The 26,849-nt window shown below is 38.8% G+C and overlaps 1 protein-coding gene across 1 annotated transcript in view; it reads right to left on the bottom strand.

Annotated features, from left to right (window-relative positions):
- Positions 1 to 353: 353 nt before the first annotated feature.
- Positions 354 to 26,849, bottom strand: part of sos2 (son of sevenless homolog 2 (Drosophila)) — a 32,404-nt gene continuing 5,908 nt past the window's right edge. The window contains exons 3-12 of the mRNA XM_017302434.1: positions 15,582 to 15,707; positions 15,329 to 15,460; positions 14,954 to 15,118; positions 14,665 to 14,871; positions 10,868 to 11,011; positions 9,983 to 10,093; positions 2,704 to 2,802; positions 1,453 to 1,580; positions 661 to 1,316; positions 354 to 556 (exon numbers count right to left, since the gene is read on the bottom strand). Coding sequence (XP_017157923.1) covers positions 369 to 556; positions 661 to 1,316; positions 1,453 to 1,580; positions 2,704 to 2,802; positions 9,983 to 10,093; positions 10,868 to 11,011; positions 14,665 to 14,871; positions 14,954 to 15,118; positions 15,329 to 15,460; positions 15,582 to 15,707 — 1,956 coding nt within the window. The 3' untranslated portion in view covers positions 354 to 368. The remainder of the gene's footprint in view (positions 557 to 660; positions 1,317 to 1,452; positions 1,581 to 2,703; positions 2,803 to 9,982; positions 10,094 to 10,867; positions 11,012 to 14,664; positions 14,872 to 14,953; positions 15,119 to 15,328; positions 15,461 to 15,581; positions 15,708 to 26,849) is intronic.

The raw sequence follows: 26,849 nt of genomic DNA, 5'->3' as shown, positions 1-26,849 counted from the left end.
TCCATCCATCCATCCATCCATCCATCCATCCATCCATCCATCCATCCATCCATCCATCCATCCATCCATCCATCCATCCATCCATCCATCCATCCTCTTACACCCTTAGTGGGGTCGGGAGGGTTGCTGGTGCCTCCAGCTAACGTTCCGGGCGAGAGGCGGGATACACCCTGGACAGGTCGCCAGTCTGTCACAGGGCGTCGTCTTATCCAATTAATCACTTAATCATCAGAATAATTAATGGAATAATCAATTACTAAAATAATAGTTAGCTGGACATGTAATCACAACCCAATAAAATTCATTAAAGGTTGTAATGTCAACATTTTCAAGAGGCATGAATACTTTAGGAACATACTTCAGTAAAACTAAACATGGGAAAATGATGCTGTAAAGAAACCACGGCAGTAGAAAGTGTGTGTGTGTGTGTGTGTGTGTGTGCTTGCACTGTATTTTTGCCATAGTAAATTGTACCTGTCTATAAGAAGGGTGAGCAGCTCCTGTGGTTTGCAGAATGATCGGTAGGTGGTGAGAAATGTGCGCACAAAGTTGGGATCTAAAACAAATCAAAGAAATCCAGAAGAAATATTATATAATATTATACAATAGAAACAACACAATAGATTTTGTTTGTTTGCTGAATCTCCTGCAGCAGCTTACCAGCATACATGTGGTAGGTGAGCCTCTCTATGAGCTTGACCACGGTGCCGGCCTTGATGATGGGGATGCCGGTCTTGCTCTGCACTCGGTCCTCGAACACGATGTTCTCCTCCGAGTCCTGCACGGCAAACTGGTAGACCTCCGGCGAGGGCAGCCTGAGGGGACGCTGCTGCTCCTCCGTCTGCAGGATGGAGTCCAACATGCGGTCTAACGTGGAGCGGTACTGAAGCGCCATCAGCGCCGCCATCCAGTTCGCCTTCTCCTCCGCTGTCCGTGCGCAGAAAACCGCAGAGTTTTCGTCTTTGAAAATTAGTTCGAACGCGTGCTGCAGCTCCTGGGAGTCCTCGCGGTCCACGATGCGGATCTTCCGCAGCACGAACTTCTCTTTAAGGCGGTACTCCGCGCCGCTGCCGGACCCCGGCAGCCGTGAGCTCTGATTGGCCTTGCAGCTGATCATGAGGCCGTCGAACAGAAAGTTGTGTCTCTCGTGCTTGGCGCCGGCTCGTATGAGCGTCCCCTCGGTGATGAACTCGTTGCAGCACTGGCCGATGTCTTTCCCCTCCCAGCCGTCGATGCTCTTCTGGATCTCGATCATTCGCTTGATGGCCAGCTGCTTGCCGCGTACCTGCCGGCTGTAGCGGCGGTAGATGGCCTCGCTGGGGGAAAAGACAAAAATATACCAACGAATCAAAAGAGACAATCTGGTAAAATGACGTTTTGGTGTAAATATGTGCAATAAATGAACTCAGCCAATGAGAGGCAAGCGTTTCCATCCTGTGGGCGGGAACGTACACAGGTTTACGACGAGGCTGGTGCTTGACGTAGATGCGCTCCACGCTGGACTGCAGGTTAAGCAAGGCAGTAATCGCCTGTTTCAGACATTCTCTGTCGTCTTGTTCTTTGCTACGTTCCTGAAGTTGCTGTAAAAGAGACAGAAACGGAAACATATTACTAGAACTCACGATATCAATCAAAATATACCGCCAGATGTTTGACATGAGAAATGATGCTGCAGAAGAACAATGGCTCTGAAACTCTAATAATCTCTAACACAATAAATGAGTTTACCTTTTGGCGCAAGAGCACAGAATGTGACCCGTTTGACGCCATAAGGAAAAGTGTTTCAGTCTTACCGCTCGCCAAGAGGCTCCGACTTTAAAAACACGACTTACCGGGTCCGTCCTCACGCGGGCGCTCGAGGAAAAGCTATTGATTGATATTTTAACATTTTTATTGGTTTTATCAAGAGATTCTGGTACAACTGGCCCTTTAATAACATTCAGATTTTTGATTTGGCCCAAAACGAAAATGAGTTTGACACCAATTGAAATGAGACAAAATTAACTTATAATTACAGTAAAAATTAGGAGGTCAATATAAGTCGATAATTTCTTAATATTGATGAAACCGTATTGATTAGTTTCCTTATTACTAGTACTTTTTCCATCAACTTTAAGGAATTATTGACTTAAACCAAGCTCATATACAAAGTTTCTTGTATGTTGCTTTGGTCTTACTAGACCAAAAACACTTAGCAACATTTTGTGTTTTTGTAGTGTATTTATGTGACCTTACAGAGAAAACTCATGACTGACCAAAACAAAAGTGGACAAATAAATCCCCCTCCCAATTTATCTGGGTTATTAATCAACATTTTAAATACAAAAGGAAAATCAGAAACCGCTTACAAAGAAAGGATTTCATATTTTAAAGTGTAATCAATATTATTAGATCCATTTTGTCTAAATAAAAAGAGAAGAACCATATTTGAATAATAATTAATACAATTAAGATTACAAAATATATTTTTTATACTGTAATTTTAATAGATTTTAAGAATCAGACTTGCAGATTTTTGTCTGTTTTTAACAAACAGATTTGAACATCAAGTGTTTTCTAAAGTATTAAAATCACATTTTCCCTTTTTTTATTACTGTTAAAAGTCGACCACTTTATATTTGAATAACTCTGAACTCAGCCTGCAAATATCAAATTTTTTTTTTTTTAAAAAGGGAACAATAAAGTGTTATAATGAGCGCATACCTGCAGTAGCTCAAAGTAGTGAAGACAGTGGTACACCGGAACCTTCATCAGCTGGGGAAGGACATACTGAACGCACTCCTTAAAGCCTCCCATATTAGACTGCAGACGGAAATGAGAATAGTTAGAAATGTTGGAAAATAAACTGGCATGGTAGTATTTTGAACTTCTGCACACAAAAAAACGGCTTAATTATCAACCAAAATAAAATCTAAACGATGACCAAAAGTAGTTTTTATTACTCTCGTCACTTTCGTTTTCTAAATGAATTCAGTCTGGTGTGTTTCCACATGATTGCAGGGGGTCAAGGACAGAAGTGAAAGCTAAATAAGTTTTTTTTTTACTTGAGGATAAAATAAAAACATACAAAACACACACAGGCCATGTAAATGTTTCAGTGCGAGACTGCCAGAGAGGAGGACGAGTGAGCCGGCACGATAACTGTCAGGGTGGGGCCAAAGTATCCACTTTAATCTTTGATCCCCTGATAAATGACTCAGAATCAATATCCCTGTACTTAGACTCCACAGCGGCAGCTACAGCGTCTGGCTGGGGAGAAAGAGTCCGGCTCATGGAAAACAAAGGCTTCAGCTGCCCGATGCGCCTTGACGGACCGCGGGAAAACGGCGAGCAGAGAAGAAATGAAGCCATGTATTTTTACTGCACAACCTGTAGGGAAGTACTGACAATGGCCTACATGTTTAAAAAAATGCCATTTATTACGGTCAAATATGAAATGGCTGACTGAGCAGAAAAGGGCAGAGGCTTTCCACATGTTGATTTTACAAGTTTTTCTTTTTTAGCTGCTACAAATGATCAAGCGTTTTCTAAAGTGGTGCTGTGACTGCATTTAATAAAACTCATTATCTACAAAAGGAATTCATTTGTTTGTTTGCATTTTTAATATATATATATATGTATATGTGTGTATTTTTTTTCTAATATTGTAATTAAGAAGCGTAAGTGGTTAAATGAAAAAAATCTGCAGAATGTGCCATATTTAGAAATCTGATTAATCGTCAGAATGATCAATAGAATAAAAGATAGTTTAAATGTTAGTTGCAGCCCAAGTTTCTGTCTTCATTTGGTTTTCTTTTAGACTACCTTGCGTACGTTTTCAAATCCAAAAACATTTTCACATTTTAACTCCATGCAACCACAAACTTGAGTCTCTTTAACTGAGATTTTATGCAACCGGTTTGAACACACAGACACACAGAATCACAAAGTGGAAAGGAAATAATAACCATCTCAAACTTTAAGTCTCATCGTTAGGGAGGAACTGGTATGTAAATCTGGACCGATATTGGTATCGGATATTAGTATTGCTCTACGGATGTTGCACATATTTCCACACATTTCAACAACATGAAAAACAACCACAGCGCTGACTCTGCTTCAGCTAAACCCCCCACGACCCTGCATCACCGTCACATGACCAAACAAAAACCACATGGCCGCCTCCTGCCCTGTCCTGGAACACACAAACAGCAAGATGACGGAAGTAAACACCAGTCCTATGAGTTGTTACTTATCAGACTGATAAATTTATCGATATATCAATTTTCATCATATATTGATCATATTCTTTGTGAATCTCCTCGGTAAAGGCCGGATTTGTGGACAGAACAACAAATAGTTGAATTTTGTCTGGGGATGATCACAGATCCTCCAGAGTTACTGTCGGCCGTCTCAACTCCTCGGTTTAACTACGTGTAGCATTCGTTTTAAAAGCACACAGTAGTTCTGCACTGATTTGTGTTTCTCGCATCACACTGAAGGTCGTCAGACTCAAGAAAGAAAATGTGGAAAAAGTTGCTTGAAAAGCAAAACATAAGGACAGAGATATTTTAATACTCCTTTCTCTTTGTGTTGATTGTCGTCACACCTGAGCATGCAGGCTGGAATCATAAAATGTGATGTTGGTGAAAGACACAGGATCCTACTTTCCTTTATGCATCGTCCAGCTTCCACTATTCTAGGATGCATCTTCACACACACATTTTAAATTAAAGCATTTTTATGAATGCTATACATTGGCCTCTCACAATAATCAATAAATCAATTAATCGCATGATAAATTAAAACTCAACAACTTCCCATGGCGTGATTTATCGTTTTTCTCTTTCTGCCATAAACTAGATGAGAAAAGACTTTGAGGATAATTTTGTTTTCTGAGACTTCATAATTAATTTCATTTGTTGTTTTTCTTATTTATTTTGGAGGTTTAAAATGTCTTCCAGTCCCATTGCTAAATGTTCATTAGAATTTAAAGTTTACTGATGTTTCAGAATGTGTTTCTGCATAATTATTATTATGCCATCACCATTATGTCTTACTTAAAAATGGTGTCAAAGAAACAATATCATTTATCACGATAACTTCTGGAACAATATATCGCCCAGCAAAATTTGTTATTGTGACAGGCCTATCTATACATCAAGTCAAGCTTAAAATAGAGCATCTACAATTGTAAATGTATCTCAAATATAAGCAAAAAATGTAAAGCTACTTAAAACTCTGAACACAATGTTCCTGTGACACTCTGAGGCTCAGTTCTGGTCTTTTGACATCACTTCGATACGAGATGAGCTTTGAGTCGTTAGCACCACAGAGCTCTCCCTCCTCAGGAGAGAAATTGTGAGTAGTGTGCCTGACTGTTCTATTTTTAAAAGCCGATGTAATTTACCCACAATACCAGACGGATCAGAGAGCAGCGGCTTGGAGGCTGACAGACGCATCCATCTGCCAGGGAGGGAGAGAGCCGGCTGGTCATAGGAGCGTACGCAACGAGACAACAGATGAGGAGGGGAGGAAGAGGTGACTGATGATGTCATCGCCTCATGTTTGAACCCTGTTACAGCAAAAGCTGCAATGTGTATTCAGTAAGGCTGTGTTCACACTGCTGCCTGAAGTGACCCAATGCCGATGTTTTGTCAAGTTGGATTTTTTTTGTAGGGTCGTTCACACTTCCAAATAAACCCGACCTGCATGTGATTTTCAGTGTGAACTGCAAACGGCCTGAAAGTGTCCCGTATGCGCAGTAGAGGGCGCAATAGCTTCAGCGGTCTCAGTGTTTTGTCAACCACCTTAAAAAGAAGAAGTGCTCAGTGTTTGCGGAAGTAAACATGGAGGCTAACGGTGGAGCTTAGCTTAAACATTTGAAGTTGTTGTCCAACCGGAACAGCATATTAAAAATGTAATCCTCATTGTAGTCCGATAATCCGTCCTGGTTTTTGTTTTGTTTTTTTCCCCTGCGCGTATCGGGACGCAGAATAGTGACATTTGTCAAGCATCAAGGACGTTCAGGTCGGATAGTCTTGATGGGATTGTTGAGCACTCTGATGGCCAGAGGGAGACAGCTATTTCTGAGTCTGGCTGTTCTACAGCAGATGCTACGAAATCTCCTGCCAGATGCCAACCGGATGAACAGACCATTGAGAGGACGGGTGGAGTCAGAGAGTATCTGGTTGGCTCTGGCTAAGAAGCATCTGTGTACAATGCTCTGGACAGGAGGGAGTGTAGTCCCAAAGATCCTCTCCGCTGTCTTCACCACTCTTTTCAGTGACTTCCAGTCTGAGGCCTTGCAGCTCCCAGAACAGATGGAGATACTGCTGGTCAGCAGGCTCTCAATGGTTCCTCTGCAGAAGGTGAAGAGGATGAAAGGAGGGAGGGAAGCCCTTCTCATTCATCTGAGAAAGTGAAGTGATATAAGGTGAACAGCCAAGGTTATCTGCAATGTGAATGTGATGAATGGATGAATGTGACCTGGACGTTAGGTCACATTTGAATCGGATACGTATCGGATATCCAAGTGGCTCGGGTCGAATTCGAAAAGAATCCGACCTTTGCTGTTCAGACTGCCATAAAAAGATCAGATACAGGTCGCATTACTCAAAAATAAATAAATAAATCTGAATTTGGTCACTTTAGGCTGGCTCCGCCCCCATGCTGACGTAGAGCAATCCTCCCCCAATCAATCCAGGGCCCTTGTCAGCAACTGATCAATCAGCGTTCAAACTCCGACAATATTGACAGCATCTATCATAGGATACACCCTGCAGTCAGAGAGATTTTGAGGAAAACAATAGATAATCACGGATAATCAGTTGTCAGTGGGGAATATGCAATCCCGACAGCCGTTACCCACAAAGTGTAGAGGGCGGAATACAATTTATTACATTTCCAAAATCAAAAATGAGTCTGGAATAACACAAGAAATGGATCGTGGATTGCAGCCCACCTCACGTCCAGTTGAATTAAACTCATGGAGGGGAACTACCACGTTAGTAAGCACCGCGAAGGTAACCGGTAATAAACATCCCATTTTCTGACACAACGACACTTACTGGTAGCTCCGTGCTAACGATTCACGGCTGACGGTGGCTACCTGCTAACGACTCACGGCTCCGTACTAACAACGCACGACTGACGGCTAAGCGTCAAATAAACACAACTCAGTTAAATTAAAGCAATGCTAAACATCTAATCATTTCCAGATTAATAAGTGAAGGTAGTTATGATGGATTTTATGCGTATAGATTCCAACGGCAGCTCTAGCAGCATGAAAACAGTCTACGCTAACTACTATATTGGCATTTAAACGTCTTTTCATGCTACTGTTTATTTATAAACATCTTCCTGAAGGACAGTTCTATTTCTGCTAGGGGGCGGGGCCGGCGTCATGTGCCTCTGTGACCTCATAGGCCTCTGTGACTTCCTAGTTACAGAGTTATATGAGGTCACAGAGGTCTGTGACATCACAGAGATCTGAGGTCACATGCATATGACATCACAGAGGTCTGTGAAGTCACAAAGGTCTGTGAAGTCACAGAGGTCTCTGAGGTCACAGAGGTCTCTGAGGTCACAGAGATCTAGGAAGTCTGCCTTCTGCTGGTTACATTTACTTGAGTAACTTTTGGTGAGAAAAGGCACTTATAAGAATAGTTTTACTGCACTGTACTTGAGTAATATTTCTTCTCTTCTTTCTAGTTTTATACATGTCACCGTTTATATCCTTGGTTTTTTTTGTATTAATAAACTCTTATGCTATTTGAAATGTTACATAAAGATTTATGTATTTATATTAAATGCAAAACAAATCTTGTTTAGTGTGGCCCCTAAAATAGTCCAATGCCCCCCTGCTAAGCTCTTCTGGAGCTGGGGCTGCGGATCAGAAAGCAGGTTCTGTACCTGAACTCAGGGAAGAGAGTTTCTCTCTGTTCCCATCATCATGCTGAACCGGGTCCAGTTCCATCAGAGGATGGATGGTGTATTTGAAGACATCTACGTCAGGAAATTATATTGACAATAAATAGATTGTTTAATGCAGTCAGTGCTGGTTTTTATACTTTGTGTTGAGCTGCACATGTTTTATCAGGATTTGAGATAAAGGTAACACTTTATTTGAAGGGGTGTGCATAAGTCTGACATGACACCATCATAAACATGACATAACATCTGTCATGAACATAAGAAGTCTTTATGAATGTTTATGACAGTTGTCATGAAGTGTCAGTCGGTAAATAATGACACTTAATGGTAAGTTGCTCTAAAAGTTGCATTGAATGTCCATTAAAAGTGCCAACTTTGCATTAAATTATCATAATTTACTAAATCATGCAAGTGGCAGTTTTAGCTTGGTTCAAATTCAGTAAAAAAAATCTCATACTTAAAACACATTTTCAGCTCTACACTGTATTAATGTTAAGTCAAGCAGAAAGGACAGAGGTTTCAAATGTTGATAGAGATCATTTTCAGCTGCACATGCATCCTGTGCTACCGCTGATCAAGCATGTTATTTAGGAAATAAAATAMATTTTTATTAATTCCTTATTTGCATATTTTAATGCATTTCTGATTGCATAAAAAAGTCTTAAATGAAAAATATATATATTTAAGATGATTAATCAATCAGTAATCAGAATTATAACTAAAATAACCACTAGTTGAACATGAAAGTTGAAGTAATACAGCATATTCTACTTATAGTCATGCAACAACCACAAACTTCAGCATGTTTTATTTGTGGTTTTATGGTGGACCAACACAAAGCAGGGCAAAAAGATTTTAAAAATCTCTACAAATTAAAGAAATTTGAAATTTTAAGGCTCTTGCAGTCGACCCCTCTTTACTCTGATGGCTCTAAATAAAATTGATTGCCATCCACCTGCCTTGAAAAGCCATCAAAGTCGTAACTTTAGAAGAAAAAATAACGCATGGGTTTCAAAATGTTACAAAATCTGAAAAATGTGGCTGCTTTTTCCTCTTTTTTAAACGATTATGCACTATTCTTTGTTGGACTTTCAGAAAAAATCATAATAAAATACTTTGTGTGTTTGTATACCAATGTGTGACAAAATGCTTTTGCCTGTGTGACAGTTTTTCTTTAATTAATACAACAAGGGAAAATTAAAAGCATATTTTTAACTCCCCGTGCTCACCGTCTCTCACATGTAGCGTACGTGAAAATAAACACCGGGTGTGAGTATTCGGGGCAAGGCGGCTAACTGGGGTCTGACTGGTGGTAAATGCAGCGAGGCCTCAATCTGAGCCACAACGTTGAAGTACACACAGTCTGCTGTTCTCCTTTTGACTTCAATAAGCGCTTAGCGGCATGAAAAGATACAGAGAGAGCTCCATATGTATACAATAAATGAGAAGTAGGCATTTTGGTTTATAGGCTTGAAACGAGCAGAAAATTGTCCTGTTTCGTAAATAATGTTACACTAAGTGGAGTTGAAACCCTGCGATGCTTCATTTAGCCACAATAGTCTCTGGCCTGAGAAAACAACAGCAAATATTTCATCTTCAAAGGCTGCCAAACTGCACCCCACCGGGCCTATTTCAATGCTATTCTCGCGAGGAATGTCCAAATAAAACAAAACGGCAGCAGAGAATCAAGCGTACACACACAGGACAGTGAATATGTCATGACATGCCTTCGAACCGTATTTTACCCACGCTCAGATCAAAACAGAAGCAGCAACGAGTGCCGAGTGTGAATGTTACCGGCGTGTTGTAGATGGGTAATAAGCAACTTTAAGATGCAAGTTCAAACAGCAAAATGGGTTTTTATGAAATGACTGATGACTATCCAGCAGGTAATGTTGTCCCCTTCAAATTAAAAACATGCCACTGCAGCTTTAATGACGGGGAATTAAAGTAAAGCTGCATTCATAAAAAACAACTTTCTTTCCGTTTTTTTATTTTTATTTTTATGAATGCCGATAGAAAAATGAAAATGTTCTCTGAGCGACTGAGCTCTGGTTCAAAACCTCACCCCGAAGTGTTGGCAAACTGTTTGTCTCTGCATCATTTCATGGAAGTGCTCATTGAATTTCTTGCCAAGAATGTCCTGCGACAGGGTCTCGTACGGGTCAAACGCCTGCTCCTGCAAACACACAGAACGAGCCAGAGCATTACTAATCAAAACACAGCCATTCACGCAGAAATAACCCGCTACTCATGCTGTCATTATGTTTACTCATTTGTGCTGAGCATCTAGCTACTTCTAGTGCACAAATGGTGAGAAAGCAAACATTACGTTTCATTATCGGCCTTCATTTAGGTAATTACTGACCAAATGTTGGATTTTAACAAACAAATCTTTGACGTAATTTGCAAGGCTTTATCAAATATATATATTTTACAGGTACGTAGCTTTTATTTGCTCTATTAAAACTCAAAGCTGAAAGAGTTTCCTGAAAATATCTTTATTTTTGCTTGAACAAAAACATGAAAAACAAGCTAAAAAAGATGTTATGAAACAGATTTTTATGCTTTTTGATAGGAGTGGGTGATATAAGTTTGGGATTTTATCACAATTTTTTGTGATAACAAGAAAGATGATTTAAAAAACCTAATACAATTTTTTTTGGTAACTATGAATGGCATGCATTCATAAACAAACACAAATATTGTTTTTGAAAAACCAATGCCATATACTTAAAATCCATTTGACTAAACTGCACACAGTCACTGCATTTAATCATATTTTCAAATTTACTGAYATTTATCGATGCGCTAATGACACAAGCTGAAGAAAATCTCAAAACCCCCCAAAAAAACAAAAAAAAACATTTCAGGTTATATCGTCAGTTTTGTTTTTTAATTACCACCAATAACCGACAACAATAACCGTTTCCTGATAAATGAAGCATGTTACCTCTGCTAGGTCTTCAAAGCAGCTGCCCACCAGCGGATGAGGACTGCCGTCAGCAGTCATCTCCACCGCGTCCTCGATCAGACCCAGGAGCTTCACGGTCAGCTCGTGGATGTCCAAGATGTTGCTGAAGATCACCTCGACATCCTGCAACAAAACAAAAAAACAAAACAAAACAGAAAAAAAACTGGTGAGATGTGTGAACAATCAGTACTTAGTTTCTCTTTTTTCTAGTTACAGTAACTTGACAGATTTGACAGTGTACCAAAGTGGACAGATTGAGTATTTTTGGTCTGATTTTTAGTGCACCTATCTTAGTTAGCTTGAAATAAGACTTACAAGTAACTTTTCAGCGAGATATAGGAACTTGTCTCAAGTCAATAACTCCTCCTTATATTGATACAAAAAAGTTATAGTTCCACTGACAGATTATTTAACTTATAAGACATTTTTCTCATGTTACAAGTGAAACAATCTGCCATTGGAATCCCACCTTTTTCATCAATATTCAAGAATTACTGACTTAAACTCATATGAAAAGTGAGTCAGTTTTCTTATTTCAAGTATACTAAGATGACTGAACTAGAAACTAGACACAAATACTTGGTAAGATTTTGTGTTTTTGCAGCGTGTTTAGACGTATTCTGGATGAAATAGTTGAAAGAGAAATCATAATTCAATGTATATTGGCCACATATAGTAAACATACTGGTCTTCTCTGTCCAGTCTTTTCTGCTAGTAATTTTGTTAAACTTGAGGTTATTAAGTTCATCCTCTCCTCCTCCACAAAATGTGATCATCACTTGCTTGAACATCAATCGACAACAAAAGAAATAATTGATATTTAAATAAAAATGAGCTCAGACATCTTTCCGAGTGAGGTTGTTGGTGATAATAAGACATTATCAATGCATAACTGTTACAGGCTGTCTGCTGAAAAGCCATTTCTAAATTAAGTCCAAGGCTGTCCATTTCTACCAGAGTTTAACAGGGTCAGAGGGCATCTGAATGCTTAATCAGCCATTAGCTTTTTTTCCCCTCCCCCTTCTTGAAATTACTGCCACTATAAATATAGGCCATTAGAAATGTGACCTTTAACCCTCAGGTAATCTTTACATTAGTGTGACAAGTAGCTTTGGTGTGATAATTCAAGTGTTAAATATTTACAATATGTTATTGATTCTTTTTAGAGAATCGATAAGCTAAAACGGTCATGCTAGCATAAAATGTGAAGCTAATATTTATCATAAAAATGAGATTCTAACACAGGACGGCTCTGTATTAAAATCAGCTCTCTACCGATCAGCCGATTTTCTCGTCCCTGCAGGACAAATGCGTCTCGCAGTATGATGCTGCCATTACCAGGTTTCCGAGAGGCACTTTGGAAACGGGTGAAAAAAGTTCACTTCTGGTCTCCATCTGAGCCGAGCACCTTCATCACACGTTTACCATTCTCCCTGAACAGCTGTTAGCAACTCGCAAAATTCACTACAGCTGAAATGATTATTTGAACGTAATTGGAACTAATTTAGTAATTAATTCATTGATAATTTGTGTAAAAACAAAAAGTAAATTAAGTCGAAACTACTGTATTTTCCGGACTATAAGCCGTAAACCCAAAGTAAAACAACAACAACAAACAAACAAAAAAAAAAAACCAGTAAACATGCACATATAAGCCGCACGGGGCTATAAGCTGCATGGTTCAAAGTTTAGGAAAAAAGTAGCATCTTATAATCCGGAAAATACGGTTTATATGTATACATTTGCATTTTAAGATAAAAATCACTTTTGTCTGTCAATATGTTTTACCCCAAACTCCTCAAGTGGCAATTTCTTTGTATTTGCCAGGTTGAAATTCACTAAAGGAATGCTGCGTTTTTGCAAATTAGGCACTATAAAGTTTATTTTCTTATTTAAAAAAGGAAGTTGATTATTTGTTTATTTACATCTTTTAATGCATTTCTAATATTGCATAGAAACGACTTAAGTAGCTTAATGGAAAATCCGCAGAATGTGTCCATTTTTTAAAATCTGATTAATAAAATCAGATTAATCAGGTTTTTCAGGACTTTCAAAAGTGAACTTCTTCTCGTCACTCTCCTGTAGAGTCCGATTATAAACAATAACAGCATATTCCAATAGAGAATAATCACTAAAGTAGACGGGGACTCTAAAACTGGACCGAGTGTTTACAGACTGCCGAAGTCTTAAAAAGCAGCTCTGCCACACCATTATTTAACCGAAGCGCTTTCTCGGCGTCTCTGACGCTCAGGATGATGCCGTATTTCAACAGACATAATTGAGGTTATTCTGGCGGGGGATGCAGATGTTGTTCCTGTCTCAACTTAATTACACGTTCTGTGTTCCTCTGGGCCTCACATAGGTTTATGCTCCTCACCCAAATGATACCACAAATTACCCAACCCAAAATATGCAAAGCCACAGCAATCCATGAAACTCAGCTTTCCACTAAGTTCTTCTAAACCTGTACACACTGCACTCCATTTTTATTTATTTATTTTTCTTCAACTGTACTTATCCCTATATGTTTGGAGGAATTTAGCACTTGAGCCCCATATTAGCCTCGAGAGAAAGAGAGAGAGAGAGAGACAGAGAGAGAGAGAGAGAGAGAGAGAGAGAGAGAGAGGGGGAGAGACGACTTTAAGCAGCAAAACAAGAGTTTGCTGCAATCGTTGTGTAAACAGAGTGACTCGTGATTGGAAAGGCAGTCCTTAGAAAACACAAATTTGACAACAATTAAAGTCCGTGCTATCAAGTTCTTAGCTGCGAACAAAAAAAAAAATCCCAATTTTGTAGTGGTGAATTGATGTTTTTTTCATAAAATAAGCCTGTAAGGAAAGCATATCTGGAAGTTTCAAGTGTCTTTTTGATACCAATTCCCAGTTAACAGATTAGAGAGTTGAAGTTTTAATCTTTAAATGATCTTAGAGTGGATTTGGCTTAAATTGTTTGATATGTGGATGTGTGTCTGAATAAGCTGGATCTGCAGTAAGCTGCTCACAGCTACTTGACTGAAATGAAGCCGAGTAACAATTTCAAATTCGTGTAGCTCTTGGAAAGAATTTTCTAGAAATATTAACAGATTTTCCTCTTTATGTTTTACATCTTATTTTTTCTATATTATTTAATCCATCCTTTACATGTATAATTAGAAGTGAAAAGTGTAAAAACAGTCACCATGGGAATAAGTGTAATTAATTTTGGACCTTAAATGATGCGTTTTAATTATTTCTCTCCAGGGTTGAATAATCTGATGTATGTACATTTCAGCAACAATAACTGGCTGAAAAATGTACATTTATTGTGCATTTTCTCCAACAAACAAGATCAAAACTCTACATGCAGACTAAAATAAATACATCATAAAATATTTGACCTTATTATTTTTATTATGCTCCAATATTATATATCTGATCTGGGTTACGAATGGATTAAGCAAGAACTACCAGTTTAACCAGTTAGAGTGGAGAAATATCCAGCTTCAGCTAAACCTGAAAATTCATCATACCTAGAAAAAGTATGTTGTCATGACAAGTGTAGTTTGATAAGAGACATTTAGTAGGGATGCATTTCTGTGTGTACAATTTTGAGAATGAGTGGTGTAGAAAAAAAACTAATAAATCCAAACTTGTGCATCCAACATGAACCGGACCATCGCCGTTTGTTGTAGCCATTTCAAAACTCTGATGAGTAAGTAAACCCTTCAAAGGGTGTGAGAAATCCCTTCTAAAAGAAATATTACGACGTTTCCACCATCGGCTTAATGTCCTCCTCACCTCATCTGTGAAGACTTTGGGGTGGGACAGGAAGTGGTTCCGGAACACTTTAATAATAAGATCGAGCTCCCGCAGATACTGCCGCTCCTCTGCGATTTCAAGCTTCACCAGTTCGTCATACGAAAGCTCCGCGAGCGACAAGGGCTCCTCGGTGAACTGCGACATCAAGCCGATGTCCTCCTCCTGGTCAAACATGTCCATCAGCACCTGAACGGCAGAGACACAAAGCGGAACCGGTCAGCGAGAGGCGAGCGAACGCAGCCGCTCCTTCATCGATGATGCTCCCCACCTTGTCTGCACACATGGAGACCTTGATGTCCTGCTGGGTGATTTCATAGTGCCGAATGTTGCCGACGTAGTTGCCGGCCAGTTTGAGTATATCTGCTGATATGTATTCAAGTACTGCCACAATGTACAGGGACACATGGTAGTCCACCTTGTAGCCCAGAACCTCCTGATTGGAGAAAAAGCAAAACACATCAGATGGAGCGAAGCATGTGAACCGATCGACAGGTTGGTTCGAGATCATGTCAAGCGTCTGTCTGAACATGCAGGGTGACGACTTACTCCAGGGCAATGTCATTAGACAAGTTGCCAAAGCTACCACCTAAACTAGAGGAAAGGGAGGGAGAGAGAGAGAGAGGTCAGCTCTGTGAGTCTTTACCTTAAGCAATGGGTGTATTTTGTCCACAGGGAGAAGCAAGGGGCTTCTTCTCTTGCGTTTCTCAATAGCTGCCTGGGCGTCGTTAATTGCCCACTTATCTATAGGGTGGGGAAAGGTTTTCTGCACACGCTCCTGTCGAGAGGGGAGGCAAAGAGATTCTTCATGTTAAGAGGACAGACTTACAACTTTCACGTATTAAAAGTTTCTGTCTTTAAGACAGAAATTACCAGGAGAGAGAAAGCAAAGGTCATACCTCTACATCCTGCACCGTGCGAGGCTGGGCCACACACAGCATGTTGAGCAGCTGCAGGATCAGCTCTTCAATGTGCTGCAGGGCATCCTCCTTTGCTTTCAGGGTTGGGTGGACCTGCTCCTGTACCTGAAAGTACGAGACGAGCAGGAGAGAAAGAGAGAGAGACGGTGAGTGGCAGATTTAGCAATCCAGACTGAAATGCTTAACTTTAGCTTTCAGGGTGAGACGGGTTGTAAAGAAGCATAAAACCTTTAACAGATTGAAGTTGGGAGTCATTAAAAAGATTTCCAAAGCATCATATTCACATTAGACCAATAAACTATTGAGATTTTTAGTCTTATATTAAATATTAATAGAGAAAATAATTCAACTGGCTACAGGAATGGACTGCTTCTTAGCTTTATTGGCCAGTTGGGAACTCCTTATTTCGACTGACAACCCTCCTTGGTACGGATGTCGTTACCGAGCAAAGACAACTCAAGGTTACCTCTTCTAAGACAATCCTAAAAAAATGAGCTCAAAAGAATCAGACATTTGGGAACAGCTAAAGAGTTAATAATTTTCTGCTGCATGTTGAGACAAGTCTGTGGTTTATTTACGCTGCAAAACAGCAAGAGAGACGGCGAGACTTTTAGCGCCCAACAGGAAGGCTTATCAAAGCCGTAACGTTATTATAGAGCCCTGCACAGCGTTTCTGCAAGAGGTCTGCCGCCACGTACAGCTGTGGGAACATCCTGATGATAAACTAACAAAGACGACACTTTGTTACAACAGTTATATTTAGGAGTCCAAATGTACTACTACGCAAAAAGTAACAGCATTTATACATGTCTTGAAACAAGTTTGGCTTGTAGCTTTATTTTGAGCCATATAAAAGAATAAAATGCATATTGTACCCCAAAGAGAGGAACAGAGAAATATGTAGTTACACTGAAATATATACATCAGTACTATATTTAGACAGACAAGATTGAATTTACCTTGAAGAGGAGTGAGAAGATAAACTTATTTACTCCCACTCCTTATTCATATTGTATAAATTGTGTGGTTGTCACTGTAATTTCAGATTTAGTCATTTGTCATGTACATGTTTTTCATGATGCATTTTCTTATTAATACCACTGACGTCTCTTATATTGTCATAAAGAATTCAGTCTTTTACTTGTACATTTTATGTAATTTATTAATTATATATTTTCAATTATGAATAAAATTATATTTAGTAATTCTATTAAGGAATTTTTTATGAGTTTGTGAAACTAACAATAGATTTATCATACAGCAACCAATTGCTGCTACAAAATTAGYTCTTTATTGATGATTGATGCAATAATTACTCATTCTTGTCCATTATTTGCAAAGTGCACTGTTCTGAAAAGGCTTTATATGAGCACAGTGAACTGAATCATTTCTTCAGGTTGACTCACTGACTCACCTACATCTAAGTATAATTCCCAAAAAGATCAACTGTAGGGTATGAATATTTATGTTTTTGAGACACATTTCTTAATGTACAGCAATGAAGTTGAAATAAAATATTTGGAGAACTGAAAACCATAGCAAGCAAAAGGAAAAAAATAATGCCTTCGCAATTTAATCTGAATGCATAAAAAGATGAAGAGAATCTCTCATTTAGAGAATTTCTGCCACAACAGAAGTAATATTGTGTTGTTTGTATACTTCCATAAAGACCATGAAACGAAAGCTTTGGTTGTAGCATTTAAACGACTCCATGTGGAACTGCCAGGTAAAGGGGGAGTGGTTATCAATGCATCCAGGCGTGAAGGTGTGGCTTCATCAGGTCTGAAATTGCAAAGAAATGAACATCCCACAAATGCCTTCCAGCCTCCCAAAAGTTGTCGTCATCTGGGCTGTGCCCTCGCGCAGGAATGTAGTCGGTTAGGATGCTAATATAGCACCCAAAGGAGACTTCAAGGAGAAAAAAATATATCATAGGGGATAAAAAACAGAGAAGAGGGTTTGATATTTACTCTCACCTTGCAACAGAAAGATCAACAACCATTGACTATGCAAATGATACACAGCTATACTTTATGATGTCACCAGGTGATTCTGAACCTATCCAATCACTGAACAAATCAATCTGTGCATGTGCCAAAACTTTTCTCGAGCTGAACAAAAAGAATCTGAAGTTATTATCTTTGGACCTAAAGAGAAATACACTGCTTCAGTTATTACAACTAAAAACCAGCAATCAGGTCCAACAGTTAGGTGTAGTGACGGACTCTGGCCTGAATCTTCGGAGCCACATAAAAACTTTGTTACAAAGTCACATGAAGAACATTTCCAGGGTTAGAGGACCATGAATATCCCAGAAAGATCCAGAGAAACTCATCCATCCGTTTATCTTTAGTCATATTTATTACTGCAACAGAGTCTTCACTGGTCTGCCCAACAAATCAATCAAACAGCTGCAGCTGATCCAGAAAGCTGCTCCTCGTGTTCTCACTAAAACTAGGAAGATACAGCACATAACACCAGATTCAAAGTCCCTACACTGTCTCCCTGTAGCTTAAAACACTGCTGTTGGTTTAAAAATCACTGAACACAGGGTTTCCCTCAGTGTATTATAAGCCTGGTGGGCCACCAGGCTTAGCATTGCTTATTTGTTTAAGTCTTTTTTTAAACGTTAGCATTTTTTTAAAAAGACTTTATAGTTAGTGTTCAGGTATTAATCTTCCAATTACACAACTGTCAAATGATATTTTAAAATTTCCTGTCAACTTGAAACATTTTTAACCCAAAAACACGACAGACCGCTGGGGCGATGACTGACCTAACATCTAGCCACTGGGCTTATTAAGTTTTCTGGGGGAAACTTTGCTGAACAGCTTAGCACCACAATGCACTAAAGAGCTGCTGTTGATCCATCAGCCTTCCAGACCTCTCAGGTCTTCTGGTTCTGCTCTGCATCCCCAGAACCAAACGTGGAGATGCAGCATTCTGCTTTTATGCACCACAAATCTGAAACAAACCTCCAGAGAACTGCAAAACAGCCGAAATACTAAGTTCCTTTAAATCAAGGCTAAACCCACCTGCTCAGAGTTGCTTTTGAACCATAATAAATGAAACACTGACCAACTTATTTGATGTGTAACAATGATTTTGGTGATGGCACTCATCAGAATGTATGTTACTAGTTTCTCAATAATAACTGTATGATGTTTTATTTATTTTTGTGGTTTTTTTTGACGTAAAGCATTTTGAACTGCCTCGTTGCCTCACAAATGTACTTGACTTACGAAAACCTGTCGCTTTAGATTTGCAACTGAATTCATACAGTTCAATAGAGCATTATAAAGACAAAACACTGATATTGGAATGAAGGATTAGTAAAATATCCAGAGGTCACCACTGACTGGGTTTTGAGCATTCTTGCTCTCTGAGTTAACGGCGATGCAGCAATGAGCAGGATGTCCTGTCTACAGTTTGCATTTGGTTGATTGAGATAAAATAACAGAAGGTGGAATTTCACATCATCTGTTTAGATTTATAACTTGGTAACTACAATGAGATGCTTCTTAAAACAAGAGCTGGAAACACTGAAACCGCAGTTTGAGGCCTTGTTGCTCGTCATTACTGTTTTGATGCACACTCACAAGACCTTCTTACTATAAATAAGCCACGAGTGTAAACTGTACTGGGAAAAAAATATATATCAAAGGGGGAAGTAGGTTATGAGATAGATTCTTTCAACCCTGAACGGTCACTTGACTAAATTCCACAGGACACCAGGAGCTGTGAGTCACCGCGTTGAATGGAGGCCTTGGGGAAACCCCTGGAGTTTCACAGAATAATTGTCCCGTTTCTCACAGGCCCGCGACTGACAAGTGGTGTCTATCTACAACAACATCAGGATGGGAGACAAAGGAACCGTAACGCTTGAAACCGAAAGTGGTGGAAAGTGATTTCAAACAAATACTTAAGCCGTGACGGAGCTGAAAGGTATGCAGACCGAGATTCTGCAGAAGCTCCTACTACCGAAACCTTTTTAGAAAAGAATATGCAAGATATTTAGGCATTAAGAAACAACGTATTTGCTAAAGGAACTCTGACAGCTACAATTTTATTCAGCCTCTTAAAACAAACAACTTAAAGGCTATTGCGTTGTGAAAATTAATTATGTACCTTTTTTTAAGGTTGACGGATTTAAAAAAAGATAAAATATCATACACAAGCTGCCATCAGGACGGCTAAATGGAGGAATTAACCGTGACCATGGTCTAATACTAATATTTACACAACAGCTGAAGCTTGAAGCAACTTGGTAAAAATATAGTTACAACACCTAAATTTGAAAAGCACCCAGAGATAAAACAGGAACTGTCCATAGTAAGAAAAAATTGTTTGTAAATGGAAAAACAGATTAAAATACATTTTTAAAAAACTGACAGAACAAAAACAATAGGTTAACTACTTTGGCCAAACGCGTAAAAATAGGCTGCAGCAAACCTTTCACACAGTCCAGAAACTGCAATCAAGCTTTATAAATATAATGTAAAACGAATAACAAAGCAAGATGTCGCTCAGATCACAAAGTGTAGAATTGGACTGAATAGATCTGCCTTTATGTCACTGATACCTGATTGGAATTTTTTCCAATATCAGGACTGATACAGGTATTGATAACCCTTTCAAGGTTTTCCCCAGAAAACCTGTTAAGCCTTGTGGTTTGGCAGTCATTCATCCAGCAGCCTGTGTGTTTTTGAGTTAAAAATGTCTAAAGTCAACAGGAGATTTGAAAATATCACTTGATAATTATGTGTTATTGGAAGATTAATACCTGAACAGCAACTATAAAGCCTTAAAAATGCAAATATTTGCTAGCCTGGCGGACCACCAAGTAAAGCTTGGTGCCAGGCTGGTACACTGAGGAAAACCCTGCCTTTATTTTACCAGCGTTTTTATAGGAAAGAAATCCAGTGGGATTATTAAGGTTGTGCTGGCTAAGATAAGATGCAGGTAAAACTTATATTTTGTTTCATGGCTGAGATAAAACAACAAAAAAAAAAGAGATGAGTCTCACATTAACAGAAACTTACAATTACACTTATACCTTCTGGACAAGAGACACTAAATGTTTAATCTCGTAAAACTGACACATAAATCACTCTTTAAGCACGGCTCCATTAGCAAAATGAGGATGTGCACAAAAAAAGGCAAAGTGTGAAGTCATTTTTACACCTCATCTAATCTCTACCTTCTTCTCAACTCAAGAAAAAAAAAAGAGAGAGAGAGAGTAGGGCCCTTTAAGAAAACAAGACACCTGCTGTGAAGAGTCAGCTCTAATTATGATCACAGGTTCTCCTGTGCCACATTCGGGTGTTGTTTATTTTTATGGGTCATTTCAATTCTGAAGCGTACCGGAAGTCCCAGTGCTCACTCTCGCTCACTTTCCCTTCCAGCCTCCCACGTCTTCCTTGTTCTCTGCCCTCGCAGAGGAAAATCCCTCGGGATAGCAGATCATAAAAGTAGACTGAGAGGTATCGATGTGCGTACTGCACATGAGGAAGCAGCAGCAGCTTCATGCTGCATAAACAGTAGCGTTTGGGCCAAAGCTGGAGGATGGGGAGTCCAGCCTGCAGCAGCAAACTGAAAACAAGGAAATTAGGAAATAAAAACCCCTGATAGTTTATCAGTAGTTCCCTGCAGTAAGGCATTCTGCTCTTCCAGGCGATTATGACGTTCATTTTATCAGGCTGACTGTAAAATGCGACCAAGTGTGCAGCTCTGGGACTCCAACACTGTCTACATTTACAATGACGTTTCAGATTACTGAAAYCGATTTAGTAATCGATCAATCGTTAGCTGGAGTATACAGTCTAAAAAAAGTGAAACAATTAGACCAAAACTGTAAAAAAAAAATAAAATAATAAAAGTATATACAAATTTTGCATTTCATATAAAAACACCTTTAGTTGAACATATTTCTATACAGTATGTTCAACTAAGAACTCCTTAAGTGACAGTTTTAGATTTCTGCACAAATAAAATGTAATTAATTCATTTGGCTATCAAATCATTAATCAGTTAATAAAAAATAATAACAATCCACAGATTAGCCCTACGCTGTATTGACGTTAAGTCAAGCAGAAAGAGCTGAGCTTTTCACATGTTGATGTTTGAAGTTTTTTTTGTTTTTTTTTACCTGCAGCAGCCTTTTCTACAAATGATCACGTTTACACTGCAGGAATGTTGTGTAATAAAATATTTTCTTATTTTAAAAAAGGATTTTAATTATTTTATCTTTCAATGTATTTTTAAAATGGATCAAACAAAACGTTATTTTATCCAATTAATCAATTAACTGACAGATAAAAACTTTAGCTCAATCACATTAAACTTTGAGGCTAGTCCATTACGTCTTGAATGGCTCTGATCACAACCCTATTGAAAATGTATTGATTTGTTTTTTCTAGAATAAGAGTTTGGAAAAAAACACTTATCCAAACATTAGAGGGAGGGTTGAAGTTTTCCCACGTTGTATGAATAATTTTGAAATTAGTGAGTATTTTCTCCAGTACAACTCAACTGAACAAAAATAAATCAATGAATTAAAAGCATAAAATTACGTCCTGTGATGTCTGAACAGCAGGACATATTCAGGTGCATTTTGTCCGACCTCCAAATAATCATCATGTAAATCCACAGGATTACAAGATGCACAAAGAAAATACCATCAGTGTTTGAGGTAATAAAGGCAGCGTGGTGTTAATACAGGGATAATATTTCTAATTGAATTGATTATTATTCTGGCTGCACATACAGAATTGTGTCAGGCTCAGGTTACAGGTAATATGGGTTGTGTGCTTGTGTGTGTGTGTGTGTGTGTGTGTGTTAGGGGGGAGGGGACGGGTTTGGGAATCATTGTTATATCTGAGCATGTGTCACTGTTTGTGATTCATACCATGACATCATCTGCCATTACAACCAGACTGTCTGGGGAACCATAAGGCAGAGATCCACCGGGACCTGACATACGAAGCACGCACGCACGCACGCACGCACGCACGCACACACACACACACACACACACGGACGCGCACACACACAAAGGCTCGAAGAGGCAGAAATCGTTCAGATAAAGAGACACCGACAAATAATAATCTGACATAACGTTTGTAAAACCAGCACTGTGCCAACATGTGATGTCAGGACATTTAGCTCCCTTCACTCGCAGTCACATGATCAACACATTGACTTCAGCAGGTGGCGAGGGGCCTCGCCTTGAATGCATCTTGACCTGACCGAGTGACCTGACCGAGTGACCAGCTGCCCAGTCATCCGTCACCTTAACCCTTTTTGACGACAAGCAAGGGTCCAGTAAGCTGATTTAACCCGGCAAGAAGAGCCGGGGCCCAGTGTTTCCAATCAGCCCAATCGTCTCTCTGCATGCAGCCTCGGGGCCGCTTCACAGAAGGCCCAACCTGTTACCAAGAACATCAAAACACAGCGGCTAGCCTCATCTCCAGGATGTGGCAACCCACTGCTGCATGACATCAACGAGTGCAAATGAGGTCATTTACTCTTGCGCATCTTTAGCCTTTCTGCTTCATGTGTTTTCGTGCGATTGAGAGAAACTTGCCTGTGTCAGCAGAAATCATGATGTGGAAAAACACAGAAGTTTTTTTCTAAGCTAGCAGATAATTCATTCATTTGCATCTGTTCTCTGAGGAAATTACTCTAATCTCACAGACGTATTGTCAAATGTGTGATAAATTGGTGTTGGTTTTTCAAAATGCAAAGAGCTTTTTTTTTTTTTTTTTTAAATAATAGCAGCAAAAACCAGGCTTGCCACAAAAAGTCTGACATCATTTACCCGAGAACCAAATTAAGGTACACTGATGAATTGTGGGTAAAGTTGATCGACCAAAAAGTGAAAACAGGTCAGCAAAAACACCAAAACTTTCACAGAAGGAAGACAAAGAATAAAGCTAAAGCAAAGTTTCTTTTTTCTGAAGAGAAAAATATAATTATGTGATTTGGTAGCTAGCAAGCTAAAGTTTGATTCAATTTTAGTCAAAATTTAGTCATTTTGTTTTAGTCGACCAACTCTTAATTTTAAACCTCCATATTTCTATAAACTAGGTTAGCCAACATTTCAATTAAAAGCAAATGCATTTTTAAAGCACATTTTTATATTTCTAGCCTGATTAATTAAACCTTTTCCACTTAGAAATATTTATAATTTTTTTCTCATTTCTTTTTGTTAAGTTTTAGCTTCCAGATATGATGAAAATTTGCAAATTATTTTGAAGCTAAAGTGGGCAAACAGTTCAAAATAAAGCATTTTAGTTTTAAACTCTTAATGCTGAAACATAGTACACAGCTGTACTTTTCTTTAACATCCTTGTAGTTTTTATAAATATATAATCATAGGTATTTTAAATAAAAAAGTTTATTTATTGATGTTTTCTGGTAAACAAGCCAAATGTGAATCAAGGGTTTGTTAAAATGTTTTTGTAAATATCTGAAGCAAGTTTTGTTCCACCAACCATAAGGATAGGTGGAAGAAAATTTAAAATTTCCACCCAAGCCTGAAGCACGGATGCAGAAGCGGTGATGATAAAAATACACATCCTGAAAAAAAAAAAAAAAAAAAAAAAGGTTCCATAACACGACAAAGACAGATGACATTTCTATGTTCTTCAAGTAATATCACAGAATATTGTTTTAATTTCCAGCCTTTGATTTCAAAGATTTACCAGAGCCAAAAATTTAAAAACCTAAATAAAAGAAACAAAAGGCAGACAGGATGTGGTGGTGGTAAACATTAGAGCACGTTTCTGACGTGTAAAGCACAAGACGTGATTTGTGATTTAGCAGAAAACATCCTACATAAAGCTTCAGTTCCACCTCATGAATTTAGTTCTGTTCCCGTCTTGTCTCTTTGCTTCACAGGTGATCGCTTCAGAGGTGTTCAGTACGCCAGTATGGGGCGCTGCAAACTAACTTCACAGAAATACTTCACTGGATTGCAGAAAATTTCACTTAAAAAACTAAAAAACAAAAGAGCACTCTGACTGGAGCTTAAACTGTTTCCATTTCGGTCACATACGTGCATGAGTTGGGACTCGTCTTTCTCTTGGGAGTCAAAAACATTTTACTACCTCAAGATGGCACTGGATAGAAACCGGTGTCTCTGTGCCAGCCAGACATCAGACCAGTGGGATTCATAGTTATTATTAACGGTAGCAAGTCGGTGGTGGAATTACGCTCATGCACAGTCGCAGCGCTTAAGAATAGCCAGGACACATTGACAGAATACAAACCATGATGGGATATCAAAAGAACATCAACAATGCAAACAGCTGCATGCTTAACGCATTACCTTAACAGGAAAAAATATTCTTAACCTAAGAAGGCTTTAGTGAAAGATTTCAAGGTTTCCGTCCAGAAAACTTGCCAAGTTGGGAGCTACAGCTGTCGTTTATCCAGCGGCCTGCCGTGTTTGAATTTAAAAATGTTTAAAGTTGACGGGAAATTTGAAAATATCACTTGATAATTATGTGTTATTTAACGTTAGGGAAAATAATAACTCAGCACCAAATATAGAGTCTTAAAAATGCAAACATTTAAAAAAGACTTTAAAAAATAAGCAATGCTTAGCCTGGTGGCCCGCCAGGCTGATAATAGACTGGGGAAATCCTGGATTTAAAAAATTAATTACATTTTATGTGGGCATAAAAAGAACCCGTTCCCTTTCTGCGAGTTTTTTATTTATTTTTCAACTTCCCTTTGGGATTAATAAAGTATTTTTGAATTTTTGGGCAGAACGCAAAAGTCCCAGACAAGCATATTCACCATACAGGCGTTTGTGACCAATTAATAACGTCCAGCTTTTGTAATGCTTTACCAATTTTGATTGATATTGATTGATTCTGAGTCTTAGTTCTTTGTTAAAACTATTATATAAGAAGACTTAAGAACAATACTTACACTAATTAAAGTATTTTTTACCTTTAGTATTAGTGATAAGCAGAGTTAAAACAGCTAGCATGACCAAAACGACAACCTCTTTATGAATCGCTGGAGCACTTAGGCTGCTCCCTCGACTCCAAGGTTACAAAAGGATTCAGACAGAAACCGTGTTTCCACTGACTATAAAACTGCACGAACTGGAATAAAGAAAATAAATTTGCTTTATGGAAACACACCAATATCGGGGGGTAAAAATTGTTTTTGTGCTTGGATGTTTTTCAAACTGCAATAGAAACATGTTTTTTGCATCATGCCAGTTTGTATACAGAAACAACCACTTATTTGTAGGTGCTGGTCTCCTTGGACAATACGCTCACAGCATCAAAAGCAGAGTTTGTCATTTTGGTGAATCCACAGCGCTTCTATAAAAAAAAAAAAAATCTGACTACAACTTTCCAAAAACGCTGCAATACTCAGCTGAAATATGAATACATCTCATAATAGTTCATGTCTGTCATGATTTCTAATAACTCATCACGTAAACCAGCTTATTCAGATGTGACTTTCAATGCATTTCTATTTTAATTTAAACAGCACAACTGTGAAATTGTGTTTCGAGCACATTTTTAATGGAAACGCAGGAAAGTGACCGACAGGTTTGCTGTATTCCAATCAGACCTTCCTGTTATCTGCAGAGTCTTGCTCTCTCACAGCCTGAATTAACCGAAAACATGGCTCAAAACGTAGAAATTACGGTTTCCTGCTCAACACCTTCTGGCAACACTGCGTTTCCTACCAGCTCATTTTCAAACACGTCACTGAAACCAGGTGAGCCTTCTCTCTCTACACTCACATCATCAGCGAACAGTGACGTCAGCGCCACCTAGAAAACCCTCGTCAGTTGTAAGTCAAAAGAAAAACAACAAACATTGAATTTCCCGTCTGAGTTGATTCCAGTCTTTTCGCTTTCTCTGCACATCTTTGATTTGCATTGCTGATTATTTTTTGTTTTCGTTCATCAGACAAGTACCGTTTTAAAATAATACTGCTGCCAGGAAAGAAGCAAAAGATATAAAATCAGATAAGACAGAAAGCTACCAATCCATACGTAAAGGCTAAGGGTAGAGTTAAGCTGAGACGTTTAAAAAAAACGAGCCCAAATTTGACGTCCTGAAGGTCTTTTTCAATAATCGATCAGGCAATCTTGCCATTGATGATTTTGAGGATCCAACCTGTTCTTCTGCCGCTCATCAATAATCTACKACTCTTTCGGGGATGAAGTCATGCATGACGAGTCGTCACCAAAAATAAAACCCCACCTCCCCC

This window comes from Poecilia reticulata, linkage group LG22 (assembly GCF_000633615.1).
Source record: "Poecilia reticulata strain Guanapo linkage group LG22, Guppy_female_1.0+MT, whole genome shotgun sequence".
In the NCBI taxonomy this organism is placed as follows: Eukaryota; Metazoa; Chordata; class Actinopteri; order Cyprinodontiformes; family Poeciliidae; genus Poecilia; species Poecilia reticulata.
This window is presented reverse-complemented; position numbering and strand designations above follow the sequence as displayed.